This window comes from Maylandia zebra, linkage group LG11 (genome assembly GCF_041146795.1).
Source record: "Maylandia zebra isolate NMK-2024a linkage group LG11, Mzebra_GT3a, whole genome shotgun sequence".
In the NCBI taxonomy this organism is placed as follows: Eukaryota; Metazoa; Chordata; class Actinopteri; order Cichliformes; family Cichlidae; genus Maylandia; species Maylandia zebra.
This window is the reverse complement of record NC_135177.1, coordinates 37,499,013-37,526,103: the sequence shown is the minus strand read 5'-3', so window position 1 is coordinate 37,526,103 and position 27,091 is coordinate 37,499,013. Positions and strand designations below refer to the sequence as shown.

Sequence of the window (27,091 nt, the reverse complement as noted above, 5' to 3'; positions counted from 1 at the left end):
CTATTAAAATCTTTGCTTAGTTTGAATCTCAGTGACCTCAGAGCCACAGTAAGTCTGATGAAGATCTTGCGGATGTAATAACTTGAGAACAAGACGACGTAGGAAATTGATATCTTAGGTGTGTCTCCTCAGAGGCCGAGGGGTTGCACTAGTATTATATTCAGTTCTTTCAGCTCTCTGTCATTCTACACAAACCACTTTTTCCTGGTTGTTTAGGAAAGTTCTTGTGCTTCCGCTTATTCTGCTCCACGGGACTTCCTCGTAGCCCAGAATTAAAATTAAAGCATGCGTTTTTATGTTTTAGGACACACATGGGACACTAGACACATACATCTAATGTAATAACTGAAGAATTTGTGTGCTAACATCAGATCAAAGTGCATGGGGATGTCAATAAAGATGAGCAATGAAAAGTAAAGATGACACAATGAGAAAACCAGAAGCAAAGTTGGGAATGAAGTGATCTTAGTAAATGCATGTTTTTACCAGACTCTCGCAGCAGCTTTGATTCCCGCTGTAGGCTCATGACGTTTTCATTGAGTCCATCAGAGAAGATCATCAAGACCTAAACGACAGAGTAAACCACGTCCGACAGTTTAATGTGGATGATGCCTCATGAAGTGGTAATGTTCAGGGCTGAACGATGAAGTCATAGCAGAAGCGCTAAACACTGCAGCTCCTCTAATGTCCACTAGAGGCTCCAGCAGTGAGTCAGTCCCCATATACTCCCGTGTTATAAACAAAGCTCTTTACCATTAGCAGTCTTCATGCTGGGTAACAGTAATTAATGTAATTGAATGTAGTGTGCAGTATTTGGCTACCCAACAGCCACGGCTGCAGTTTATGTGCTAAATTTTAACAAGATGAAAAATAGCACCGTTGCATGTTAACAACACAGGATATCAATTCAGTTACTCGGATAATTTCATGGTGAAAATGAGAACTGAAGGATTCTGAAAGGTCTAAACTAGGGCTGCCAGCGTTAATCTCCTTAAAATGACTTTAACGCCATAACCACATTAAAGCGGCAAATCTCCCTTAGCAAGTTACCGCAGATCACCCCACGGCATCAACGTGTTAGTGCGGTTAGCTCATTAACGTGTTAGCACCGTGCAGCTCACTAGCGCTAGCTCACTAACAGAGATTTGCTGCAGTCATGGTGTTAACATCACTTTAACGAGATTAACGCTGACAGCACTCATCTAAACATGTCTCACCTTGACAGTAGCCTTGGATTTGGTTTTGAACTTCTCCTTGTAGAAATTCAGCAGCTCAGAGTTAAAGTAGGTCGGCTGGGACAACTTCCAGCTCAAGACTTTCTTCAACACGTCTTCACTGAAGTCTGCAAAATTTGTATCATACAAGGCCCTGCCATCACTGTCTACCAAATGGAAGGCGATTTGGGTCTTGACCGGGGACTGGGGGACGCCAGTGCAGCACAAGTTTTCTTCTGTTGAAATATGTGAAATATGATGGACAATCTCTTCCAGGTGTTGGATGTAGTCACTGATCAGCATGTTGTTGGATCCACTCGTGTCAGTAATGTCGAATCCTATTGCAACGTCGATGGTACAATCTGAACATGGGAAGAAAAGCAGGGAAAGGATATTTGTCTTTGACCATCTGCTGGTTTCATCTTCATGTTTCCCTCTCACCACATATCCAAACTGACATCATGACCAGCAGCTTTACAGCTGTGGCTCCAGCAAACATCAGCTGATACTAGAAATTAATATTAAATAAATTCTAACAACAGCTGATCAAGCTTGAACGTGCTGCTGTTGTTTAGCGCGACATCCACTGGTTTCCTGTTTCTGGTGCAAAATGGGCGATAAACAAAGGAGAGAGAAAAGCCGATCAGCTGATCATTGATCAGTTTCATGATTGAAGTAGAAACAGGAGAGGGAGGGGAGAGAATGAGAGAAGAAGAGGCAGCTGTGCAGCAAAGACACAGAATAACTCCAGCTTTGTGTCTTTTTCATTGTAGCTGAAGTCCGGGACAAATCGCTTCCTTTTCACCTCAATACCATTTTCTTCTCTTTGTCTACGATAAGATTGCTTTCAGAGTCGTTGCCCAAGCAAGGGGGAGGGTGCATCAACCTTCTTGGCTATAACTGGTCCAGCCCAGAGTCAATCATGACCAATAGGCTACCACCTTTCACTCTATACACCGTTACAAACAAAAATGCCCCATAAAAACGAAAAATCACCATCGGGCAGTTGCCCGGTATGCCCGATGGCCAGTCCAGCTGTGGATACTTGTCCCCTGAACTGTGTGGTGTGAAAGCAGTTGCTGTTATAAATGGTGCCCCACATTACGTCACCATTTAAAATATGGAAATTGGATCTTCTGACTGTCTTGGTTTAGTCTCTCTTTTAAAGGATTCACTCAAAGATTTTCTGTTCGCCTAATTATGAAATTACTAGTCATGCACATCTCTTTTTTCCAACTTACCAATTTTGGGCTCGTCGTCAGGCTCAGTGTCACAGATTTCATCAATGATCTTTTTCTTGATATTTGCCAAGCTGTCGAAGTTCTCGACATCAAAGACCTTCTCTGGTGTGCCAGTGATCTGCAGGAGCTGTAGGTAAAAGACATCTCCAACAGCAATGGCGAATACTGTAACCCCCATTTTCCTGAGCGCTTCTGCGGCATCCTCCACGTCATCATGAGAGTTACCATCTGTGATCAACACCAGGTTCTTGGGAACACCTCTGCGGCCTCCATTTGATTCTTGAAAGTAGTCCCTAATGTGATCCAAGGCTTTTCCAAGATTAGTGTTTCCACCGTTATAGTTCATGTTAAGGATATGCTCGATCATCTTCGTCTTGTCGTTGTACGTGTTAAGGTAAAACTCATGTTTAGGATTATCACTGAACTGTGCAAGTCCGACATGTGCAAACTCTTTTCTGACATTAAAGTTGTCCACCACACTTGCTGTGAAGTTTAACATAATTGTGTGCTGGCTTTGGTTGATGCTGCTCGAGTAATCGAGTAGGAAGACCAAGTCTGTCTGGTTGCAAACTGCCAAAGAAAAAGCAAGAAAGAGACATTTGATGCCATTAATACACAACTGTGCTGTGAATTTAACACTGTGGCATCGTCAGGCTTCCATCAATCAGCCAACCAACAACCTGATGCCATCTTTGGTTAGACTTTTGTATCTATTGTGACACCGGAAGAAGGGTTGACCAAAAAATTAGACATTAATGAAAAACTTGGGAAACATTAAACATACATATATTATATAATTATTATAATATATTAATCAGAATCAGAATACTTTGATTCCTAGGGGAAATTATTTTATATCATATAATATAACAAATGTCCCACGTGTGGGACTCAAAGGTTATCTTAATATAATATAATATAATATAATATAATATAATATAATATAATATAATATAATATTATAATTGTCACAGTTTGCCAAGGCAAACTGCGTGGAGTGGATCCAGGTGCAGACATTCTCAAACTTAACTGATGATGAACCATTTATTAAAGCAGACAGAACAGTACAAAATAAAAGGGCAAAAACAACACAAACTAAGCAATAACCTAAACTGGGTAAACTCAAAAGGAAACACGAACTATGAAAAACCCTGGCAAATAGAAATACACACAGGAGGCTAAGAAGAAGTGGGAACACACGGGGAACAGCTGACACACATGAACACAACGACATAACGACATGGAAGAGTAAAACTGAACACGATGAACACAGGAACACAAGACCTCTTCAAAATAAAACAGGAAACATAAGACGCAGACATGACAACCTGAACTTGACAAAGTAAGACAGACATGAAACACATGAAGGGCAAGGGAGACTTAGCAGGGGAGTAAGACACAAGGGGAATCTAATAACAAAGAAGTATAACAACCTAGGCATGAAAAAAAATGAACGTAGAAAACCTGAAGGGCTTAAACTAAAACTCAAAACGCTGGGTCAAAAGACCCTGTGGAGGACCACAAGAGCCACGCGCGTCGAAATAAAGATTTCTGTGCTTCAATAATGAATTGTAGAATAAATTCTGCATTTGTAAATTCATTTTGGAATTCCAATTTAATAAACTGCATTTCAAAATCCATTTCCCTTTCCTGTTCGCTCCGGGATTAGCTGCTGGATTAACAACTTCATTTTAAAAATCGTGCGGCTATTCAAATTAGCCACACCGTGGGATGTAAGGAGCTCTCTGATTGGTTGGACAGACCTCTCTGTATGCTCTGTGATTATAAAGGCCTTAAATTCTGTGATATATACTGTCAATGATTTTCACAGAGGTCTTAAAGTACTTAAATCTCTGCTGATAGTCTGGTTGTTTATATTTTCACATGTTTTTGTGTCTGTAGTGCTCTCCGCTCCCATGTCTCAGCACCCCTCGTGCTGGCTGCTGTCTGGCGCTCCACACTTCTCCTGGGGACACAATAGACGCAGCTGTCAGGACACATATAACCGCGGGCATACACACTAACTCAGTTCAACTGGATGACTAACATGGAGTCTCATGGAATGATCCCGCGTCGGTGGGAGCTCCAAGACTCTCCTAAGTAGCTCCCCCGACGAGCCCTGATCAGCAGCAGGTGTGTAGCTTCGGGTGTGGCCAGTCCCCTAGCCGGGCAACACCCACCAGGCCTGAAGGCGCCTGTAAACCAGTGTACATACACACCTGCACCCATATACACACACACACTCACATCTACAAGCATGGAGAAGAGCAGCAGCAACACCAAAAATACATGGTGGTGGTCAGAGGGCCCGGTGGCGCCTGTGTCCGGCAGCCTCGCCTCTGTCAGTGCGCCCCAGGGCAGCTGTGGCTACAATGTAGCTGCCATCACCAGTGTGTGAATGTGTGTGTGTGAATGGGTGAATGACTGAATGTAGTGTAAAGCGCTTTGGGGTCCTATGGACTAGAAAAGCGCTATACAAATGCAGGCCATTTACCATTTACCAAAAATACATATAATATCACCAGTCCATGACTGCCCAGGGATCCTGGGTCGCTCAGACCCAGGATCCCTGACAGTAGGGCTGTTTGATGACGTTTTGGACTCCACAAATGCAAAATTTATTCTACAATTCATTATTTAAGCACAGAAATCTTTATTTTGATGCGCGTGGCTCTTGTGGTCCTCCATAAGACCCAGGATCGTGACAATAATATAATATAATATAATATAATATATAAAGCAGCTTGAGGTAATTGTTGTGCTCTGGTGCTATATAAATAAAACTGAACTGACTCAAAGACAACTAAAGGGAGCATAATAATTCCCTTTGGGACACTCTTACCTCGCTTAGTGGAATTGCAGATGACAGAAGAAATGTTCTGGTACAGAGTTTCCAAATCCTTAAAATTATCGACAAAGAAAACTTTGGATGTGTCACCACCAGCCATGGTCTCCAGCTCGTCCCTCTTTGCGTCCTGCACTCCGATACTGATGACTGTGATCCCATTTTGTCGCAGAGCATCAGATTCTGCTTTCAGTCTGTCAGAGTCTTGAGCTTCTCCATCTGTGATCACCATGAGAATCTGAGGCACACTGATATCTTTCCGACCACCATGTTCAGCGTTGAAGTACGACAGCGAGTATGCCAAAGCAGCACCTGTGTGGGTGCCTCCGCCTGGTTGTACCAGCTGCTGCAGAGCTTCAAGGACTTTTCCTTTGGAGTAAATTTCATTTAGAGTAAAGCTGGATTTGGGTGTGTCAGAGTAGAGAATGACTCCAAAACGAGTCAGATCTTTACCAACTGTGGTCTGGTTCACAACTGAAGCCATAAAGGTGTGCATACTTTTGAACTGTTCCTTCTTTATGCTTTCAGAACCATCAACCAGAAAAATAATATCAGCCTTTACTGTCTTTTTACAATCTGGATGAAGGAAAAAGAGAGGTGGTTAGCAAAAACAGAACTTTTTGTTGTCACAATAAAAACTAAAATAGCAAAACAAACATTTTAAAAGTCATTTTTATTTTACCAAATCAATCATTAACCATTTGTGCTGAGGTATTAATGGGTTTAATATTTTAAAAACTTTTTGAGTTAATTGACTGAATGATTTAGCACCTCCACAGACTCCACCTTTGGTTGTACCTTTTAGACAGTCACACATCACAGATGGTTTTAAACAGCCTCTCTTACCTTCCTCACAGAACTTCAAGGCCAGCTTGGTCTCTAGTTCCTTCAATGCATCAAAGGTATTCTCAATGAAGAACCTCTGCGATGAGCCACTGATCTCCGACAGTTCCTGATTGTTAGCCTTATCCACTCCAATGGCATAGATCACCACTCCTTTGGCCCTCAGAGCATGAGCTGGTTCTCTGACGCTATCATGGGATTCACCGTCTGTTAGAACGACCAACCACTGCTTCATCCAAGGCCGCCCTCCTCTGGCTGCATCAAAATACTGTGAGACTTCTGTGATGGCCCTGCCAGTGCGAGTGCCTTCTTTCATCTGCTCCATAACATCGATGGCGTTTAGCATTCCTTCCAGGTTGTAGTGTGTGGTGAGGTCGAACTCCAGGCGTCTGTTGCTGCTGTACTGCAATAAACCAACATGCACCTTATCCTGTCCAATGTTGGACTTGCTAATGACAGATTTCGTGAAATTTTTCATCTTTTGGAAGTTTTCCGCAGAGATACTCTCAGAACTGTCAGTTAAGAAAAATATGTCGCTTGGTATACAAGCTGTGGATGAAAAACAAATAGAGGTTAGTGTGGTTTTCTCTTTTTACAGTTATTTCCCTACCTAAATCTAGAATTGGCAATTTTGAACATGTGAAAGTCCCATAAAAGAAAGAGGAAATCATGTATACATCTAATCAAGTTTTTGAAATAGTTTATGGTCCTGTTCTCTATCCTCTCCTCTTATTATCTCAATGATGTGTGCTACAAAGCAAAGCCCAACTTAATTTAACTCACTTTCCGAACAGATCTCTCTGATGACGTCATTTTTGATGGTTTTCAGGGCATCAAAATTACTGACAAAAAACTTTCTCTTTGGATCCCCAGCAATCTCATTCAGCTCATTATCATTTGAGGCATTCACCCCGATGGCGTAGATGATGACCCCCTGCGCCCTCAGTTCTTCTGCAGCATCTTTAACTTTATCTTGGGATTCTCCATCAGTGATGGCGATCAGGTACTCGGAGACTTTGTAGCCACGGCTCGTCTTTGCGTTCTGAAAATGTCCTTTCATGGATGACAGTGCTTTTCCTGTGTTTGTTCCACCTCCTTTGTGAAAGATTTCCTTCACAGCCTTTTCCATTGTCTTAGCATCTGAGTGCTGTGTTAGGTCGAACTGTAGAGAGGGGGAATCTGAATATTTAACAAGACCCATGCGAACATGGTCTGGCCCAATACGGAAGGTATGAAGAAACTCAATGATAAACTTCTGCATGTCTGAGAAATCTGCATTTTCAATGCTCCCTGAGTCATCCATCAGGAAGAAAATGTCAGCCAGGTCCTTTTTATCACATGCTGAAGAGAAGAACAAAGAGTTAGATCTTCTCACACAGTCAAAGAAAGCGAGTTTGAACTGAACATTCAGAGTCTGAAATGTTTGAGAAACCATGTTTACACCCAGCATTTTTACAGGCTGCTTATGAACAACTATAACTTAATAATGGATGAGCGGTTTCTTACTCTTTTTTCTTATCTGGGAAATTTATCAGGTAAGATCCAGTCACCCACCTTGACATACCTCTAACACTAACACAGAGCATTGCATCAATAATGCTACTACAAAAGTTAACATTTCTCAGGGAAAACTAACGGCAACTTATCAGGAAAGCTTAGTTCAAACCTTCTTTAGTCTCTGCATCACTTTCCTTGTCCTGGACCCCGATCTGGAAGATGGTGTTGCACAGGGTTGCCTGCAGAGTTTCTTTCAGGGGTTTCAGCTTGATGAAACTGTCCACAGTAAAAACAAACTTAGACTTGGGGTAAGATGCCATCTCCAGCAGTTCGGCTTTATTGGCGTCTTTGATTCCGACAGCAAAAACTGTGACACCAGCTCGACGGAGAGCGATCGCAGGTTCCTCCACATTATCCTGGGATTCACCGTCTGTGATTACCACCGCTACCTTCGGGACATCCTCCCTGCTGCCCTTTTTTTCAGTGAAGATGTTTTTCAGGGCGAAGTGTAGGGCAGCTCCAGTGTGTCTATCACCTTGACGGTAAGGCAGGAAGCTGATGAACTGCAGAATGTCTGCCTTGTCTCTGAATGAGTTGAGGGAGATGTGTGCAGTCGACACGTTGTTGTATGTAACAATGCCTACTCGGATTTTAAATGGACCAGTTTCCAGGCTGCTGATGACCGAGCGCAGGAAGTCACGTATCAGCCTGAAGTTTTCCTCTCCAATGCTTCCAGACTCATCAACAATGAACACAATGTCTGCCTGGTTAGCCGTTTTGCAATCTGTGAAAGGAGCAGACTCAGTTTAGTCAACCCAACTGAAACTGTATGTGATGTGAATCTGAAGCCTAGACTGTCACATGTACCCCAATCAGAAAACATGGGTGAATAAGGAAGTGCGGCTTCTACTAAAGGCACGTACCAATACCGTCAGATCAGGGGACGCTCAGACCTACAGTACGTCCAGGGATGACCTGAAGAGGGGCATCAAGAAGGCGAAGCACAGCTACAATCTGAAGAACACTTTGTCAGCTCTGACTCACAACATATGTGGATGGGCATTCAGGCCATGTCTGACTACAAGCCCAGCAATTCCACACAGACAGCCATGGATTTGTCCTTCCTCAATGAGCTAAATGACTTCTATGCTCGTTTTGTTAATGACAACAAAGAAAAAGAAACCCTACCCCCTGATGACAGCATTTCAGGACGTGTGCTTTGAGCATGTGCAGAGCAGCTTGCAGGGCTCTTCACAGACATCTTTAACCTGTCGCTTGCCCAGGCAGACATGCCAGCGTGCTTCAAGACCATCTTCATCGTGTCAGTGCTAAAACACTCATCACCAACTAGCCTGAACCACTATCGCCCTGTTGCTCTCACGCCCGTAGTTATGAAGTGCTTTGAGCAACTGGTCCTGGCACACCTCAAGGCATGCTTGCTCCCCACACTGGATCCTCACCAATTTGCCAATCGAAGCAACAGGAGTACAGAGGATGCTGTACCCACAGCGCTGTGTACTCTCACACCTGGACAACAAAAATACTTATCCAAGAATGCTGTTTATTGACTTCAGCTCAGCATTCAGTACAGTTATTCCCTCCAAGCTGATCACCAAACTTGTGGATCTTGGAATCAGCAGCTCCACCTGTACCTGGATCATGGACTTTCTGACCAACAGACCCCAGCATGTTAGGTCAGGGTATAACTGCTCTGCTGTGTGCCGAGCCCGTTCCTCTATGACTGCAGACCTAGGTGAGTCTGCTACAGTGAAGAACTAAAGCTGTGTGGCGCTGACAATAACCTGTTCCTGAGTACCAGCAAAACCAAAGAGCTCATTATGGACTTCAGGAGAGAGGAGACAGACACCCATGTCCCCATCTACATAAATGGCACAGCTGTTGACCGGTGTCCAGCTTCAAGTTCTTGGGGACCCACATCTCTGAGAATCTGTCCTGTTCAACTACAACCTCCAGCCTGGTCAAGAAGGCCCATCAGTGCCTCTTTTTCTTGAGGACACTGAAGAAAAAACACCTGTCTGCTGTCATACTGAGTAACTTCCACCACTGAGTGATAGAGAGCATCCTGACCAACTGTGTCACAGTGTGCTGTGGGAATTGCTCTGTTGCTGACAACAAGGCACTGCAGCAGGTGGTGAAAGCTGCGCAATGCATCACAGGGACTCCACTTCCTGCCACTGAGGATGTCCACAAGACGAGGTATCTATGCCGAGCACGCATCATTCTCAGGGACTCCTCTCATCCTGCCAATCAACTCTTCCAGCTCCTGTCCTCCACAAGGCGCTACAGGAGCCTTCAGACTAAAACCAGCAGGTGAAGGCTTGATGCTGGTTTTAGTCTGGAAAGACTAAAAGAATAATTTGTCCTCTCAGCCGCAAAAGAATCCGGGTCACAGGCACCAATTATTAAATTCTGTTCTTTTGAATTCTTTTGGCGACAAAGAAAGACTTACGACTCAGAGTGGTCAAGTTCGAAAAATGATCTCTATTGTATATTTCTGGAAATGGAGACCTGTCACACGAACACACACGCTTAGGTCTGAAAGCATTACAAGCCAGCATGGTTATGTAGTTCTGCTGCACGTCACACACACACTCAGTTTACTTAGTTCCGCTTTTTCTATACTTCCTGTTTTCTGCACAAGACGTGCAGTCTACCCTGTGACTTTTGGCCTACAGTCTAACTCACAGGGGCGTTTTCCTGCACTGGACTCTATAAAACAATATAAACAGAAAATAAGCATTTAGAATATATATTTATATCGTAAAATTAGGAAGAGCTTCTTCCCCACAGCTGTCACCCTACTGAACTCAGTCCGCCGCTGAGCCTTTCCATCCACACTCACTTAAACCTCTACACTCCACCTTCCTCCTATCCTTCCCACTGATAATTTCATTCTCAACATTCACCATATGCTTACATTGGTTACTGCTACAGTTTGGGACACTGACATAGAATAGTCTCTGGTATAGTGAGTACACTGTTCACTATTATAGTCTTCTCCCACTGCTGTAGATATACTCATACCACTCTGTAGATCAGTTTACCTCACATCGACACATCTGTATATACTGTATGTAGCACATCTGTATATCTGCTCGTCTGTAGAGCAATATAAATATCTGTATACTTAACTTATATGTACATAATCTGTCATAACTATTTCCATCTTTTATCCTACACATATCTGTATATAATCTGCTCCTATTGCACTTACTGCTTTTGCATTTCTGATTAGATGCAAACTGTGTTTCGTTTTCCTGTGTAATGATAATAACGTTGAATCCTGATAATGCTGCAGGCAGATTTCAGGCATGATTGAGTTTCACTCACCAAACAAAGCATAAAACCTAAGCAAAATATTAAAATGTTAGCCTCATGAATAAAAGAACAGAAATGGTGGATTTCCTTCCTTCATTGAGTCTTTTTATGGTCTACTGTGACATGCGAGTGAAAAGGCTAGGCTGACATGTTCCAGATCCAGGTTTTTGTACACCTGGATCACAGTTGATAGTAACGGGTCTTAAACTACAGTGAACGGCTATTTCGTTTTAAAAGAGCAAAGGTACGTTGAAAAAAAACCCTCAGATGATTTTGTGGAGACTTTCTGCATCGTTAGTTGGGATGATCTGACTGCTTCCTCTGGAAAACTCTGGCTTACTTATAATAAACCATCGTTGCATTTATAGCTGCTTCAGAAACACTGCTGTGTAGTTACTGATGATGATGATGATGAACTGATGGCGGCTTTCTCACCTTTAGTGACAGTCTCCACTCTCCGGGCCGTGAGCAGGTCAATCAGCAGAGTTACTCTTGAAGAATCAAAGATATAGCCAGGGCTGGCAAAGCGGTACAGAGCAGCCTTTGTCGCACCTGCGTCCATCCCCACAATAATTACCCCCTCGTCTTTCAGATTTTCAGCAGACCAAAACACAGGATCATCCGAGTCTTTTCCAGCCACTACAACCAAATACTGTGGGGTTCCCTGTTGTGCGCGGCCTCCTGCCTCAGCAGTGAAGAAGTTCTCTTTAGCGTAGGACAGAGCTTGTCCAAGATTTTGTGGTTGGCCTGTTTGTGAACGCAGTCGGAAACGTCGAGCAGCGGTCACGATCTGCTGCTTGGTTTGATAAGTGTTGAGACGAAAGTCAACTTTGACGTCCTGACCGTACTGGGCCAAGCCGATACGGTAACCAGACGCTCCAACTTCCAGTCGATTCAACAGTCTGGAAAGCTCATTTCTAAACAGGGTAAACTGATTGGAAGCTATTCCACTGTCCACCAGGAAGAAAACATCTGCAAACCTGTCGACCAAAGCTGAGGAAGACAGAAGCAAAAGTGTTTTAGTACAAGTTCATGTTCAGTATACAACAAGCTTAGCGCTCATGTGATCTACTACCTGTCATGAACTGGCTGTGCGCAGGCTGGAGAGGACCCAAATGCGAACTCTCGGAAGAGAGGACGTGAACTCAAAATATAACTTTATTTTCTGAACGGAAAAAGGCAATACAAAACTAAACTGGGAAATTCTACTAATACTAGACCCAGGAAAACAGGGAGAGGCACACAACCATGAGGGAGGATGTGACATGGAACTGAGGGAGACGCTGACATAATTACACAGAAGACAGCGAGGGACGTGGGAGCACACGGGGAACACAGCTGAGACCAATATTCATAACAAGACAGGGGAAGAGCGAACAGAGCATGACGTACAGCGACAGGAGACCATCAATGTAAAACGGGAAGCACACAGAGACGCAGACTGGAGGGGCGAGAGAGCACAGAGGAGCACGAGAGAGAGAGGACAAGACGAGCTGGGGAACATAGGAAAACATGACAAAATCAAACAAGGAGAAACACGGCGCAAGCACTCATACAACTAAATGAATATACACAGAAGGAGACACAGGAGTCAAGACACGAGGGGAATCTAAAAGGTTAAACAGAACAACCTAGGTTCTATAGAATAAACACAAGGAACCTAAAACATAAATAATAACACCAAATGACGAAAAACGCAAGTGAACACAAAACACTGGATCAACAGACCCAGGACCATGACACCACCTCACAGTGCTCAGAGGCACAGCTGAGGATGGACCAAGCAAAATGTGCATTTTCAGCTTTCTGTTGATTCTTGTGTCAAAACTGTATTCAGGTGCTTCTTAGATATAATTAATCGTGCAATAAAGAGATCACTGTATCAACCAATCAGCTTTCTTTACCTAGCGTCTGATCCTCCAGACTGAGACAGACCGTTTTCAGCAGGTTGTTGGTCTGGTCCTGGAGCTTCTGGTAGCTGACAGTGGTGAGGACGAAGCGCTCCGAGGGCCAGTTAGCGATGGTTATAAGCTGTGTCCTGCTGAATTCTCCGACCCCGATGGCGAACACGATGACACCGTGCTGCCTCAGTCTACTGGCAGGTTCCAATACGTCATCTGTTGATTTGCCATCTGTGATGACCACAGCAATCTGAGGCACGCGGCGCTCGGCTCGGCTGCCGGCCTCTTCGGTGAAGTACTCCGTCCGGAGGAAGTCTATGGCTTTGCCGGTTTTTGTGCCGCCTCCTCGGTGGGCAAGGTTTTGCACTGCAGCCAGCAGGGAATTCTTGTCCCTGTGATCCGTCAGCTGGAACTCTGGATAAGGATCGTCGCTGTACTGCACCAAACCGATCTGAACCTTGTCGGGGTCGATTTCAAAGCCCTGGATGGTTTTGCGGAGAAATGTGCGGATCTCCTGAAAGCTTTTATCATTGATGCTGGACGAGCCATCAACTAGGAAGACGATGTCACCGACGGTGACCTTTTCACACTCTGGATAGCAGCAAAAGAAAATCAGTGTTCATACACAAGTATTACAGGGAGATGACACACAGTCCCAGAATAACATTATCAACTAAGCTCCATTAATTGTGATGAACTCATGAAACAAATGTTCTGTCTCCTGTTCTCTACTATTAATCCCACTAACCCTCTACGGCACACGCTATGAGCTTGATTTGTTTTTGGTTTTTTGCTGCTTACTATTGGATGCTATACCATTGTGAAAAACGGAAAAATATCACACTTTAATGGAGTAAACAGAAATATATCAGCAGAAAAATGAATTAAATTGGTGTCTCAATTCCTTTAGAAAGGATAAAATAGACTTTTTAGTCTGGAAGCAACACCGTGCCCCTGATAGTTAACAGTTTGTCTTTGAAAGCAATCACATGAAATGTACAAAAGCACATGAGCACCTGGATTATCCTGTATCTAAACTCAGGTTTCAAAGACACAGCCCGGCATGCTGCGTTCAAGTACCGACCTCTGACTGTCTGAGCAGCGACGCCACAGAAGAGTGCCGCCGTGATGAGGCTGAAGAGAAGACCTGCCCTCCCCGTCATGTTGGGACCGCTCACGTAGTTCTCTCCTCCTACACCAGCAACAAGACGGAAAGAGTGCCAACAACATTGTAGACATTATAAATTACGTGAACTTGCTTTCACGCATAATGACGTGACTTTATTTTTTAATCAGTTCATTTCACGAAGTCTAGTCGTTTGTCCAGATGAAGCTTTGCAAACCTAAGCCGTGCTGCCGTGCACGTTTTTGGAGCGAACGTTCTCCTGTGACTCTGCCCACGGGCGGATCTACAGGGCTAGCATGGGCTGGCATGTGCCTCCCTAAAATAATAATAAGCTAGCATTAACACTTTGAGCCTAGCTACAATTAACAGTTAATGTGAACTCTAAAACAGAACATATTACATAGTGAGCCCCTCCCCCCCACCCCTCCACCAATGAAATGGTTCCTCCTGTAGCTCGGGACCAACTTTACATCTTTATGTGAGTAACAGCCGATGCTTGTGGTTGTCCCAGAGCGCATTTGAATCAACACCGTGGGCATTTCCAGATTTCACACACGAGGTTTATTGTTCCAGTCTGGAAATGGAATGAAGGTTATTGCTGTTAATGCCGGCGCCTCCAAATCACATGACCGATGTATAGGCTTTGGAGCGTGATGTCACGGGAGGGGGTGTGACCAGGATTTTTGGTTGAGGCGCCATATTTCTGGGCCAAACAAAGCGCTAGCGAAAGAGGAGAGAAAGCACACGGTTAACACGTACTTGCTGTGTGGTGGTCGTAACGTCAGACGCACAACCGGCAGGAGAATAAGCTTGAAAATAGTTTATCTTTTCATTGTTTCCCCACCTGGAAGCATCATGAGGGTAGTTTTATTTGCGATGTGATCTGGGGTCATAACAAATTAGAACAAACATCCTAAAATGAGTGATTTTGCAGAACTATGTTCTATTTATAGAGTTGCTATTTGGCATTATTGCAGAAAAACTTGCCAATGAAATGGATGAAACACATCGTGACTGGTTTCCAGCGCTACACACGGGCACTCTGAAATCCCTGCTTCAAACGTACCACCATGCCAATCAGATTACTTCTTCCATGTGAGGGTGAAGAGGGGACCCTCCTGGGTAAGATGGTGAAGGTTTGCTGTGTCTGCTGAACAGTCTGGTAGTAAAACCAGGCACAAATGAAACTTGCTCTTGTTAAATACTCTTAAAAGTCTTGTGCTGTAAATACCGGCAATTTTTCAAAAGATACATTAAACCGAGTAGTGTTAGTGGTGGGTGATATTATGTAATTTGAAAAATGTGTTTCTTTATTCAACAAACGTGGATGTGTCCCTCCAGAGGTTTATAATTGTGAAACTGGTTCACCTTGTACGCGCTGACTCCACAGACAAGATAAGAAAATATATCAGGCTGAGTGACTAGCGGTTGGTCTTCAGGGTTTCTACTCCACGGCTGTACTTCATACGGGTCCACATTTCCAGTGCTCGATATTTTTGGCAAATACCGTCTCTTTGCATCTGGACACAATCTGTCTCTGTACCGTCCTTTTTCTTTTGAGCTGCTTTTAAGCATGTTTCTAACAACCTTCCTTCCAGCTCACGCCAGAAATATGGTGCCACGCTCCCACAATACATTGTGCCGATACGTCAGTTCCAAAGCCCTATACTTACTGCTTTGATGTATTGTAACCATATATGTACAATGCACATTACAGGACGTAACAGTAGGTGTAAAAGAAATGGCTTTGGTTTCCATGCCACCCTGAGAAATCTTCTCTAGTTTTCTAATTCTACTGTTATGAACTTTAACCTTTACCATGCTGAGGCCTGTCCACCTGACCTCCTATGTCAGGCGTTAACGAGCACTGGTTAAAGTTTTTTTTGGTGTTTAGGGCAAATAAAAAAGGTTCGCTCGAGTCAGAGAATAATCTGAAATGCAAAGATGAGTTAGTTATAACACAGACAACACAAGAACCAACATTTTTATATTCTGCCAGTTAGAAATATTTCTTTGATTTTTAATCATTCTAAAACACTCAAATCAGAATCGTTAATCAATTCTATGAAATACTGAAGAATTTCAAAAAAATAAATAAATAAAAAGACGAGAAGTCAAACCTCATTCATTCTGCAAATGCAAGCTCGCGCAAACGTACTGTAGCAAAATGTCGAGAAAGAAAAGTAAATATAATATTTTGACTTTATTCTTAAAATTACTATTAACAACAGATTCTGGAGAAAAGGAGTGAGATTAGAGATCTAAAATCCAGTTTCAACCTTTTTCATGAAATATAAACTTTGATTAAATGCTAAAGCAAATAAAAAGCAAAAGTATAAGAAAGTAATAACATTATTTAAACATTTCTCGATGCATGCTTAGTCATCCAGGTAAGTAACTCTCCAAAAGTTGATTCTGTTCATCTGGACGGAGCATTTTCAGTGGAAATTATGCACATTTACATAATCACGATGAAGGAACTGCCTCCCAGCTCACTGTTCCTCAGTGGGCTGGTTTCAGTCATTATGCAAATGTATGTTTATAAGATTGAGACCTGCAGTCAGCTGAGACTGAAGACGTCACCTGGATGATGACGAAACGTTTCTCCCACAAAACGCTGCGTCCAGATGAACAGAATCAGCCTTTGGAGATTATTTAAATATTCTTTTTTAAATATGGCCCTGGTACTCCTTCGTAGGCAGAACGAGTTTTTACACATGAGCTGATGAACATAAGAACACACAGGCTGCATCTCTGTAGCTCATCAACAAACACCATCACACGCAGTCACCACAAAAGCCCGCTGAGGTAAAACAGCACGTCTTAATTCTCTACACCAGGGGTCAAAGTTCAGTCCTCAGGGCCACATGTGCTTGCTGCGACGCGCCTGAATAAAATCAGTAGCAAGACTCTGTAGAACCTGACTGCATGCTGACGTTGCAACCCTACTCAGGTTAATTTAATGTTTGGAAAAATGTACTTTTACTGCACTGTGTTCATTCACTCATGAGCTGCTGTAACATGAATCAAATGGCTGAATTGCACCTCAGCATTAGGGCTGGGTTTTGATAATCGATTTATTGATTAAAAATCGATTCTGGCTTGGATAACGTAAAATCGATTCATTAAAATTCTGAATCGATTTTTTTAATATAAATTTATTTTGCCCAAAACGCCAGAATCTCAGGTTGAACCTCACAAAATTTCAAGAACCACCAAACAGCTAAAACAGTAAATGAGAGCAGGAACACAAAGACGTAAACACACAGCATGGACCCGCCGACGGATCAGAATCAGTGAGATGTCGCCTTTCTCACCTGACGGCACGCACACGCTCGGGGCTGAAAGCCGACTGCTCGCTGATTCCGATCTGTCGGCGGGTCCATGCTTTGTGTTCACGCCTTTTTTGCGCTGATTCCGAAGCTGTTAGTTTATCTCTCTCCAAACAATATTGACCGAATTCACTCTGACTTTTACTGTTTTGCCTCCACCAGGATAAAATCACACTTCATGCACAGCTCTCTCTCCCTCTCTCTGTACTTCAACAAGTTTCCCGTCTAAAAATCTGTTTTCTGCATTATTCGCTTGCTTGTTACGCACAAGTCTACCGTTGTTTACAGGCTGTCGGCCGCTGTTTTTTCCTTTTACTTACTTCCAAAAAGAAAACCTAATTTCTGCGGTTCAGTTCTGAACAAATGTAAACTTTTTTAAATTATGCAAAATGCAAAACGCCGTGTCTCTAATAAAACCGCTGTAACTTCAGAGGTAATGTTCATGTGTTGATTAATGGTTTTCTTTCGTTTTTGATCTACTGCAGAATATTTTTATAAAATCCCAGAACAGGAAAATCACCTTCATGTTTTTCTGTTTTATCTTCAGCTACTTTGACACAAAGGCCTCGCTGTGACGCTCACACCTTTGATAAAGTCTCGAAAGTGTCAGCTTCCTTTTTATAGATACAAAAATATGTAAATGTACTGATCTGAATTATATGACCTTGTGAATCGGAATCGAATCGATTCTAGAAATCAGTGACGATACCCAGCCCTACTCAGCATGCAGTCACGTTCTAAAGAGTCTTGCTGATGATCTACTGATTGTATTCAGGCGTGTTGCAGCAGCGACACATGGAAAAGTTGCAGGACAGCGGCCCTCGAGGACTGGACTTTGACACCCCTGCTCTACACTGAAGTGGGCAGATCTGAAAACATGCTCAATAGTCATCTGAATCTACAAACTATAAATAGCTGCTGCTCCAGTGATCTGAGTCAGCAGTGTCAGTCCATCCAAGCAACATTCATCAGGCAGCACATTCTCAATGAATCCCGTCTGCTCTGACACACCGTGAGCTGCTGCAGCTCAGTCTGTAGTTTGAGCTCCACTAAAAGTCTCAGCAGACAAGCAGCTGCATTCACAACATCACAGCTGGAATCACACAAAACTGACCTGTGATCAGACATCATCAGGTGATATTTCAGGAGGAGACAGACGGTAAACTGCGCATGCAATCATTTCCTCTCTGACACAACAGGAAATTCCAAACTTCCCAAATTGACTCAGAAAAATCTGCATATTTTCTTTGACTGCAAGATCAAAGAGAAAAAGACGTGAACCCACTTACAGCTCTGCTGCAGCAGCATCAGCACCTCTGCAACCAAACATCTGATCCAGAGCTGCAGCTCAGGGCTGCTTTTAGAGGAGGAGAGGGGCGATGGCGGGGGGGTGGAGGAGGAAAGGTGGCACCTCCTCCGGCTCCTCCCGTCATCTTCCTCATTAGAGGTGGATTTACATGTTTGACTTGTGAATCAAAAGGATTTTCTGGTCACACTGAAGCATCTGTGCGCTTTTAGCTTAAAACCTTTAGCTTAAAATCTCAGAGTCGTGCTGAAGAGTTTCTAACTGCTGGCTTCTCTGAGCTTCTTACTCTGCCCTATCCAGTCTTTAAGTCTGACATCATTAGCTGTGCCTGGGCCCAAACTCCCAAAGTCAAACGAACACTGCAGCATCACTGAGAGTTAAAAACTGTCTAAATTCTTTCATCTTCAATAAAATGATCAGCGTTGCTGCTTTACCAGGTGTAACAATTAAGTTTAACATCCAAGCATCCATGAAAACAGGATTTACGAAGTTTAACACAGTTAGCAGGAAGTTAGCTCGCTAGCTTCCACCTAAGCATGATATAGCATGCTCTGACTGAGAGATTTATGAAAAATTCAAACGTACAGCTCTGCTATCACTTCAAACATAAATGAAGACAGAAAGCTAAACAGCAGTGACGTTTGTAGGGTTACTGAAGTTGGGCTAGCTGCTATATAATGATGTGCTATGTGGCCGCTAGCGACACGGTTTGAGCACCGTTTAAGCACCGGCACCGTTTCAAAAGTACCGGTTTGGCACCGGTATCGGATAAAACCTAAACAATACCCATCCCTACTAATTAGTGTTAATTGGTCTTCCAGCTCTTCGTTATGCTCAAATTTATTTTTTCCAGCCTCTTATTGCTACTTGTCCCAACTTTTTTGGGATTTTTTTTTATTTTTTATTTTTTTATTAGTAATATAAACATACAAACAAAATGCACCATATATTACAGATTCAGAGAATAGACCTTTCTTACATATTAGCAACTTTCATACATAGTGAAAATAAAATATAAAGATGGGGTCACATAATTCAACAAATTATTAACTCACTAAATCAAAGTCTTCCATAAAGGAAATAAAAAAAGCAGCCTTTTTCTTTTTAACTAAAGTCAAAGATTTAACCAACAGGTTTAAGTCGTTTAAGCTAGTGTTGGTTTAGTCTTAAAAAAGCGACATTTATGTATAAAATGCTTGCACAAGATTAATAACACATTAACACCATAATTAGCTTTCTTTTCTTTCAAAAACACTCCAAACATTATCATATTTAAGGTAAATGGGGTAATTTGACTCCCACTGGAATAAAGCCAGGTATGAAAATCCAACCAAAATATTTGTATAAAATTGCACAAAAAGAATAGATGGTCCAAATCCTCCTCTTCTGTTTCACAAAATACACAATTACCCGTTTCTATTTTGAATCTATCACTAAGGAGTCTATTTGTCGGGTAAATTTTATTCAAGATTTTAAATTGGACTTCTTTCCTTTAGGAGGGATAGGGAAGGTGTCAGTTCTTATTTTTTCCAATTTCTTCCCTTTGGAAATCTTTCAATATGTAATTACGTCTAAGTAAATTTGGAGAATAAAGACTCCTTAATGAAGATCTAAGAAACTTATTGTTCCATTTAACATCACAAAATCGAATACCATCTATATATAATTGCCTTAACTTGGGGGAGATGTCAGAATATATTATATCATTTACAACTATGTTTTTAAGTGACAATGGAATGGATTTTATAACCCGATTAAATTTACTTTTAGAACATTGGATATTAAATTTCTGGCAAAAATCTTGATGTCCTAGAACATGTCCTTCCTCATCTACAAAATGGGCAATTGCCCAAACACCTTTTGATAACCAATCTTGAATAAAAATAGATTTTCTGTTCATCAGCATATATCTATTGTTCCAAATTGGGCTATTATGTGGAGTGAAATTATGTTTAAATAACATTTTCCAATAAAGAAGGATCTGTTTATGGAATTCAGAGAGTTTAGCAGGTAGCTTAGTAATTTCAAAGTCACACTTTAGGAGAAAGTCGATACCCCCCAGTGTGTTAAAGACCTTACTTGGTATAAAAAACCAAATGGAGTGTGGATTATTTAGGAAGGATTTTAACCATTTAAGTTTCAAAACACCATTCATTATATCAAAATCAATTGCGTTTCCACCGCCTTCAATGTATGGTTTAACCAAATCATCTTTAGATATATAATGGCACTTATTCCTCCAAATAAAATTAAAATTCAAGCTATTAATTGTTTTAATAACTTTATTCGATATTGATAAAGAGTAAGCTGGATATATAAATCTAGATAAACTATCCATTTTGGTTAATAATTAGTGTTAGATTAGAGTTAGTGTTTCTAAAATAAAAGGATGTTCTACTGAATCGAAAGCTTTATAAAAGTCCAAGAAAAGAATAAAACTGTCATCACTAATCAGATCATTGTAGTCCAGTAAGTCTAAAACCAATCTGATATTATTATGAATGTTCCTGTCTTTCAAAAACCCTGATTGTGTCTCACTAATTAAACTTGAAACCCCTTGTTTGAGCCTTGTTGCAACTGAGCTAGAGAAAATTTTATAATCTGTATTTAATAAAGTTATGGGCCTTAAGTTATCCAATTGTCGTTTATATTTGTTTGGTTTAGGAATTAATGTAATTAATCCTTGTTTCATGCTAGACATCAATTCTCCCTTTTCAATACTGGCCAGTATAGCTTTGAATAAAATTTCCCGTAAGTCTTCCCAAAAAAACTGGAAGAAATTAACTGTAAGCCCATCTGGACCAGGGGATTTATTAAGCGCCATTTTCTTAACAGATGCATCTAACTCTTCAATTCTGAAGTCAGATTCACATAATCCCTTAAACGATTCATCAATTTTAGGGATCAGATTATCTATTTGATCAAAAAAGACATCACAATCTGCTTGAGAGAACTGTGAGGAGTATAAATTGGAATAGAATGTATAAGTTTCATTCTCCAAAATTTTAGGGTCGTCACATTCAATGCCATCAATTAACAGAGAAGATATAAAATTTCTTTTCTGTCTGCTCTTTTCTAAATTAAAAAAATATGAAGAATTTCTTTCCCCCTCCTCAATCCACTTGGCCCGTGAACGCACAAAAGCTCCTTCTGCTTTATTTAGGTAGAGCTGATCTAATTTAGTTTGCAACTCCATAAGTTTACTCCTTTCTTGGGTATTTAGATCATCTTTACTACAGCAATAAGTAATTTCTTGGAATAATTTACATTCATATTCTCTTTGCTTTTGACTTGTGTTTTTACTGAATTGAATACTAAATTCTCTAATTTTGAATTTAATGAATTCCCATTTACTGATATATCCTACAATTAGATGATCAGCCATAATATCTTTTATAATTTTTTTGACTATGTTGCAGTAGTCTTCATTTTGTAAAAGTTTGGCATTGAACTTCCAATAAGTTCTTTTATTTGATTGTCTAATTTCGGATTCTAAGCACAGTTCAATAAAGCAATGATCAGATAGAGGTGCATTTGACATCACAACTTTTACAGTGTGGCTAAGAATGATGTCACTTCCTAGCCAATAGTCTATTCTAGACTTACAAGCTCCATTTGGTTTAAACCAGGAAAAGCTCTTAATTCCTGGATTTCTTACTCTCCAAATATCTGTCAAGTTGTTATTTATCAAAAAATCTATAATACTTTTTTGGGATTTGTTGACACTGTGAAATTTTGAATCAACATATTTTTCCTTTCAAATGTTTCTCGGATTGAACTTTTGATCTGTCATCTACGTTCTATTCTGAATAAAATATTGACATTTGCCATCTCCACATCATTGCATTCAGTTTTATTCACAATTTGATTAGTGTCCCAGCTTTTTTGGAATCCGGTTTGTACACGGCGTGCTGCGGGGAAAAGCCTGTTCTAATGTTTGAGTCTAAGGTCTATTTGTTAGCACCTGGCGGCTCTTTTTTGCTTCTCATCCGTCTCTGCTCTTTCACGTGATTCAGTTTATTTTGAAAGGTTTCCACAGGATCTTGAGCTTTATTGTGAAAGGTTTATGTGGAACATAAACAAGCGGACACGCGATGCTGTTACCGTCGTTGTTGCTAACGACAACGCATTAAAACAGGCGCTTGTCCGTCCGTAGTGTGGTTATATTAAATATAAGAGAAAGAGAGAACTTTAAGAAATGAATATAGCCACTACAGTGAGCATCAAAACATGAAAAAATATTGCTGTAAACAGTTTATTTTGCGACACCACAAAACAAACGATAGCGTAAAATGAAACGATGTTTTTATATCGTCATCGATATACATGGTTATATCGAACAGCCCTAACATCACCTGTCTCCACCTGCTGGCCATTAGACAGACTGCAGGTTAAGGCAGTCCTGAAAATCCTGCACCCAAACTTTGCACTCTAACCAGCTATTTGGCTGAATGCTGAAGACTAAAAACACATGTCTGCTCTGATCCTGCTCACACTGGAAAACACTGTGTGTGAGAGAAAGAGGGTTGGATGGCAAGTGTTCATGTTGGAAGGAGAATATTTGTTTTCAGAGGAAATTCTGCAGAAATTCTGCCTGAACACAAGCAGAATGAATCCAGATGAATTCCACACTGGGACCATCACAGCGAGGCTGCTGTCCAAAACAAATCTGCTCCAAGGCTTCACAAAGCTTCTGCAGTCCCACTCAGTCATATTTTCCCTCATGGTTCTGATGGAGCTCATGGAGGAAGGGCTGCTAACTGTAATGTTCCCGAGCCCTCGTCTATGTTAATGTGTAACACTGCAGAGCAAACAAACAGTCTAGAAACGAATTGTGTAAAAAGCAGTTGAAGCTTAGTTGCTTTGGACGTTAGCTCCGAAGCAACTAACAGAGATTTAATGAGCAAAAGGAAACTATAGATTTAAACATGAATCACTTCTTACAATGAAAGGTGTGTGTGTGTGTGTGTGTGTGTGTGTGTGTGTGTGTGTGTGTGTGTGTGTGTGTGTGTGTGTGTGTGTGTGTGTGTGTGACACAGAGAGAGCTGGATGGGAAGAATTCATGTTGGGAGCAGAACATTTGTTTTCTGAGGAAATTCTGCAGAAATTCTGTGTGAACAGGGTGAGAGGCGGCAGCCTGTCCATACAGAAAAGAAATAGTAAAAGCTTATATGTGATTACTCATGAAAGTGGCCACTTTCATGAGTAAATCATATAAGGCTTACATGATTTACTCATGAAAGTGGCCACTTTCGCATTACTTTCATACATTGTTTTAGTAAGTATCAGAAACATACAAGTTTCATTATATAATTTTTCAAGGGATATTATATCTGTTTTCACACTTATATGCTTTTCATACAAGTTTCACACAAGACAGATACAAACTTTATAAGATTTATGTATATCTTTTCCATATGGGTGTCTCAGGGCTCTCGTGTATAGCACATTTATAATTATAGATATAATTACTAGGGCTGCAACGATACACAAAATTCACAGTTCGATATTTTTTCGATACAAAAAATGTTCATGCCTTTTTAATTTGTCATTGATTAAAATTATAAATATATATTTTAACTCAAAAGTACAGTTTTTATATGTAATGTTGCTGAAACAACAAACTAATTTAAAAAATAATAAATCTATCTGATGGAGGAATCCCTCATCTTTGGAAAAGAGAGTTTATTACAGAGAAATGGCTCTTTCCAAAATAAAAGCTATACTATACGCTTCTTCTGGGCTATATTCTCAGCAGCATATTAAACACATCATATTGTTGCGGTTTTTTAATTTGTTGCGTTTTTTAACAGGATATTTGCTAAATGGTCTTTGATCAGTGGTTGATGATCAATTGTCATAATAATTTGCATATTATTGATCAAGGAACTGAGCTCACAGTCATTATGCAGATGTCCTGTTTATGAGGTTGGAAACCTGCAGTCAGCTGAGACTGAACAAGTCACCTGGATGATGACGAAACGTTTGTCCCACTGAAAACGTCCAGGTGAACAGAGTTGAACTACGGGGCGTCACAGCAGTTTACGACAGTTCGTATCGTGTTACGGTAGAGTTAAGCGGTGCAGCTGAAGTAAACATGCGGTAGTGTGAGAGAAGACTACGGTAAGCTATAAGCGTGTAACGTTGACTGTGAATGAAGGCGGTTTGTCTCCGTTAGCTTCCCCGGTTAGCTCGGAGCATTGTAGCTAGCGCCGCAGTGCTAAGCTAGCGGAGCAGCCGCGGTGCGTGTCGGGAAAGTTGAGCGGCCACACCGAGGGAAGTTTAGTGTCCTCGGCTCCAGCCTCAGGGCGCAAAAGCAGCTTGAAGTTATCGCGCCAGTCTCCGTTAAAACCTCTGACAGGTTTGAAGCTTCGCTCTCACAGAAACAAACTGGTTCATGGCTGAACTTCTCCTGTCGTTTGCTCAATAAACTCTCCCTTATCTACACTGGAGCCCTGCTGGTTTTACTGGACCGGGTGAAAATGTGGCTGCACTGAGTCCGCGTCCGTGCTGTCCCCTGGCTGAGCTCCGTGCAGACCCCACAGGCGTGTTTCTCACCCCTGCAGCTCTTTCTCAGGTTGTTTCTAATGATGTCACATCGTTGTTATATTTTTCTATTTTGCGCTTTAAAAGTACTAATCTGCCGACTAACCTACCAGTGAAACCATTCGCCAAGTTAATGTTTGCCATGCGTCCTCACTTAGCACCAGCTCTATGATTCAGTCTGAGCAGCAGTGACCCTGCAGCTGAGGAAGCCTCCACCTCATGATGCAGGAGCAGGACACTTGGGTGGAGCAGCTGCTTGGTGTTGAGTAGGTTCTGAAACACGGACAGGAAGGTAGAAAGTGTCTGCTCGGCTCACAGCAGCAGCAGCTCTGTCAGACCTTTGTCACTGTTCAGAGCTGTCACTTACAGAGGGCAGTTATTTCTGTAATGGTTGCTGTATAAACACAGTTGATTTGAAGCAGGAAGGAGGGTAATGTGACTTCTCTGGGAGGATGTGCTGGACTGCAATCGCTCCTAAAATAAAGGTTTGGATGTGTGACACAAACCATCCTCAGCTAAAGTGCTTTAAGTTTAGACGGCGAGCACAGAGATCGCTCTGCACTCGGGCCCACGCTTGGCTTCGGGGCCGGCCTCCATCACAGTGACTGCAGCACCGCGGTCGGTGTAACGCCTGTCTGTCGTCTGTGTTTCTGCAGATGGAGAATTACAGCAAAGCTCGCACCGTGGAGCAGCCGTGTGTCTGTCCGTTCCCCGGCCTCGCCGCCGACACGCCGGAGATCCACGTCAAAGATGGCAGCAAGATCCGCAACCTGCTGCGCTACGCTCTGAGCCGCATGGAGGCCAAAACCCGAGCGGCTGACGAGGAAGTACGACCTCAACCCGAGGAAGGCGGCGTAGAAGCACCGCAGGAGGCCCCGGGCCGGCCGCTCTGCAGACATGTTGTCTTCACCGCGAGCGGGAAGGGCGTCTCCAAAGCCATCACGTGCGCGGAGATCGTGAAGCGGCGTGTGAAAGGGCTGCACCAGCTCACCAAGCTCCTGTACGGCACCGTGGAGGAGGTGTGGGAGCCGCTGGAGCCCGCCGCTGGCCTCGACAGCCTCACGGTCAGCAGGAACCTGCCTGTCATCTGGATCCTCCTCTCCAGAGAGCCGCTGGACTCCAACCAGCCGGGGTACCAGGCGCCGGGCCGCTACGACGCCCTGTGGACGCAGGCGGCCAACAGGGAGGAGGGCGGAGGGTTCAGCGGGCAGAGACCTGGACACAGGAGAAAGCGAGGAGGGGGCGGTGGCGGCAGAGGGAAAGGATCCGGCCGTCAGATCGGTCGGTCGAGAGAGGCGGCCAAAGGACAGAGTTGATTCAGATTTCTGAAGCAGCTGCTTGGAGCTCGGAAACTTTGTCCTCCTGAAAAGTCGTAGCTGGAGACGCAGCTCTCATCACGGCTGCGACCACGAACGGGGAGTTTGTGTCCGTTTGAATCTAAGAAGAGCCGGTTTGGTGGAAACTGCACACGTCTGAGAAGATGACCTCACACGGAGGTCCGGCAGAGTTAAATCAGCTTTAAGTTTCTGAGTCCCCGAGTTTAATTTGTGTGTGAGCTGATAAGAAAGCAGGAGGCGAGTGTTTCTCACACTGAACTTTGCTGTTTGTAAAATAAATGATTTTATTTACAAGAAGAAAAAGTTTGTTTGTGGGTTATTAAAGTGGTAAAACCAGGTTTATTTTCTCCCTTTAATTTCAGTTTCTGGGATCACGGCTGAATTTATTTGTGCTCGATTAGCTTTTAATTAGCAACCAGCCGAATAACGTGATAAGAGATGGAGAGGAGGCCCTGCTGTGCAGAGCTGGGGCCACATTTCATAATGATGCCGCTTTGCTAAACGTGGGCGATGCAGCTTCTCTGCACGCAGCTCGCCTTGACCTGACGCCTCCTTTGACGGCCA

General features: G+C 42.5%; 2 protein-coding genes across 3 annotated transcripts in view; one reads left to right on the top strand and one right to left on the bottom strand.

Moving 5' to 3' along the window:
* The window catches only part of LOC105940723 (collagen alpha-6(VI) chain), a 47,322-nt gene extending 28,632 nt beyond the window's left edge, over window positions 1–18,690 (bottom strand). Inside the window, exons 1-11 of the mRNA XM_076890356.1 lie at window positions 18,628–18,690; window positions 13,965–14,072; window positions 12,884–13,471; window positions 11,415–11,972; window positions 7,810–8,424; window positions 6,927–7,484; window positions 6,147–6,692; window positions 5,298–5,876; window positions 2,456–3,025; window positions 1,218–1,576; window positions 487–565 (exon numbers count right to left, since the gene is read on the bottom strand). Coding sequence (XP_076746471.1) covers window positions 487–565; window positions 1,218–1,576; window positions 2,456–3,025; window positions 5,298–5,876; window positions 6,147–6,692; window positions 6,927–7,484; window positions 7,810–8,424; window positions 11,415–11,972; window positions 12,884–13,471; window positions 13,965–14,043 — 4,531 coding nt within the window. The 5' untranslated portion in view covers window positions 14,044–14,072; window positions 18,628–18,690. The remainder of the gene's footprint in view (window positions 1–486; window positions 566–1,217; window positions 1,577–2,455; window positions 3,026–5,297; window positions 5,877–6,146; window positions 6,693–6,926; window positions 7,485–7,809; window positions 8,425–11,414; window positions 11,973–12,883; window positions 13,472–13,964; window positions 14,073–18,627) is intronic.
* A 5,928-nt stretch (window positions 18,691–24,618) lies between these two features.
* On the top strand, window positions 24,619–26,830 carry rpp25l (ribonuclease P/MRP 25 subunit-like). Of its 2 annotated transcripts, none has more exons than XM_014410927.4 (2): window positions 24,619–24,767; window positions 25,847–26,830. In XM_014410927.4, exon 2 carries the CDS (start codon window positions 25,847–25,849, stop codon window positions 26,504–26,506), a length of 660 nt encoding a protein of 219 aa, XP_014266413.3. In that variant the 5' UTR covers window positions 24,619–24,767; the 3' UTR covers window positions 26,507–26,830. The 2 variants fall into 2 exon arrangements, with proteins under 2 accessions (XP_014266413.3, XP_014266414.3); XM_014410928.3 differs by lacking the exon at window positions 24,619–24,767 and adding an exon at window positions 24,774–25,221.
* Window positions 26,831–27,091: the final 261 nt, after the last annotated feature.

Excerpts from the sequence above, each read along its gene's own strand:
- rpp25l (XM_014410927.4), top strand. The coding sequence starts at position 25,847 with ATGGAGAATTACAGCAAAGCTCGCACCGTGGAGCAGCCGTGTGTCTGT.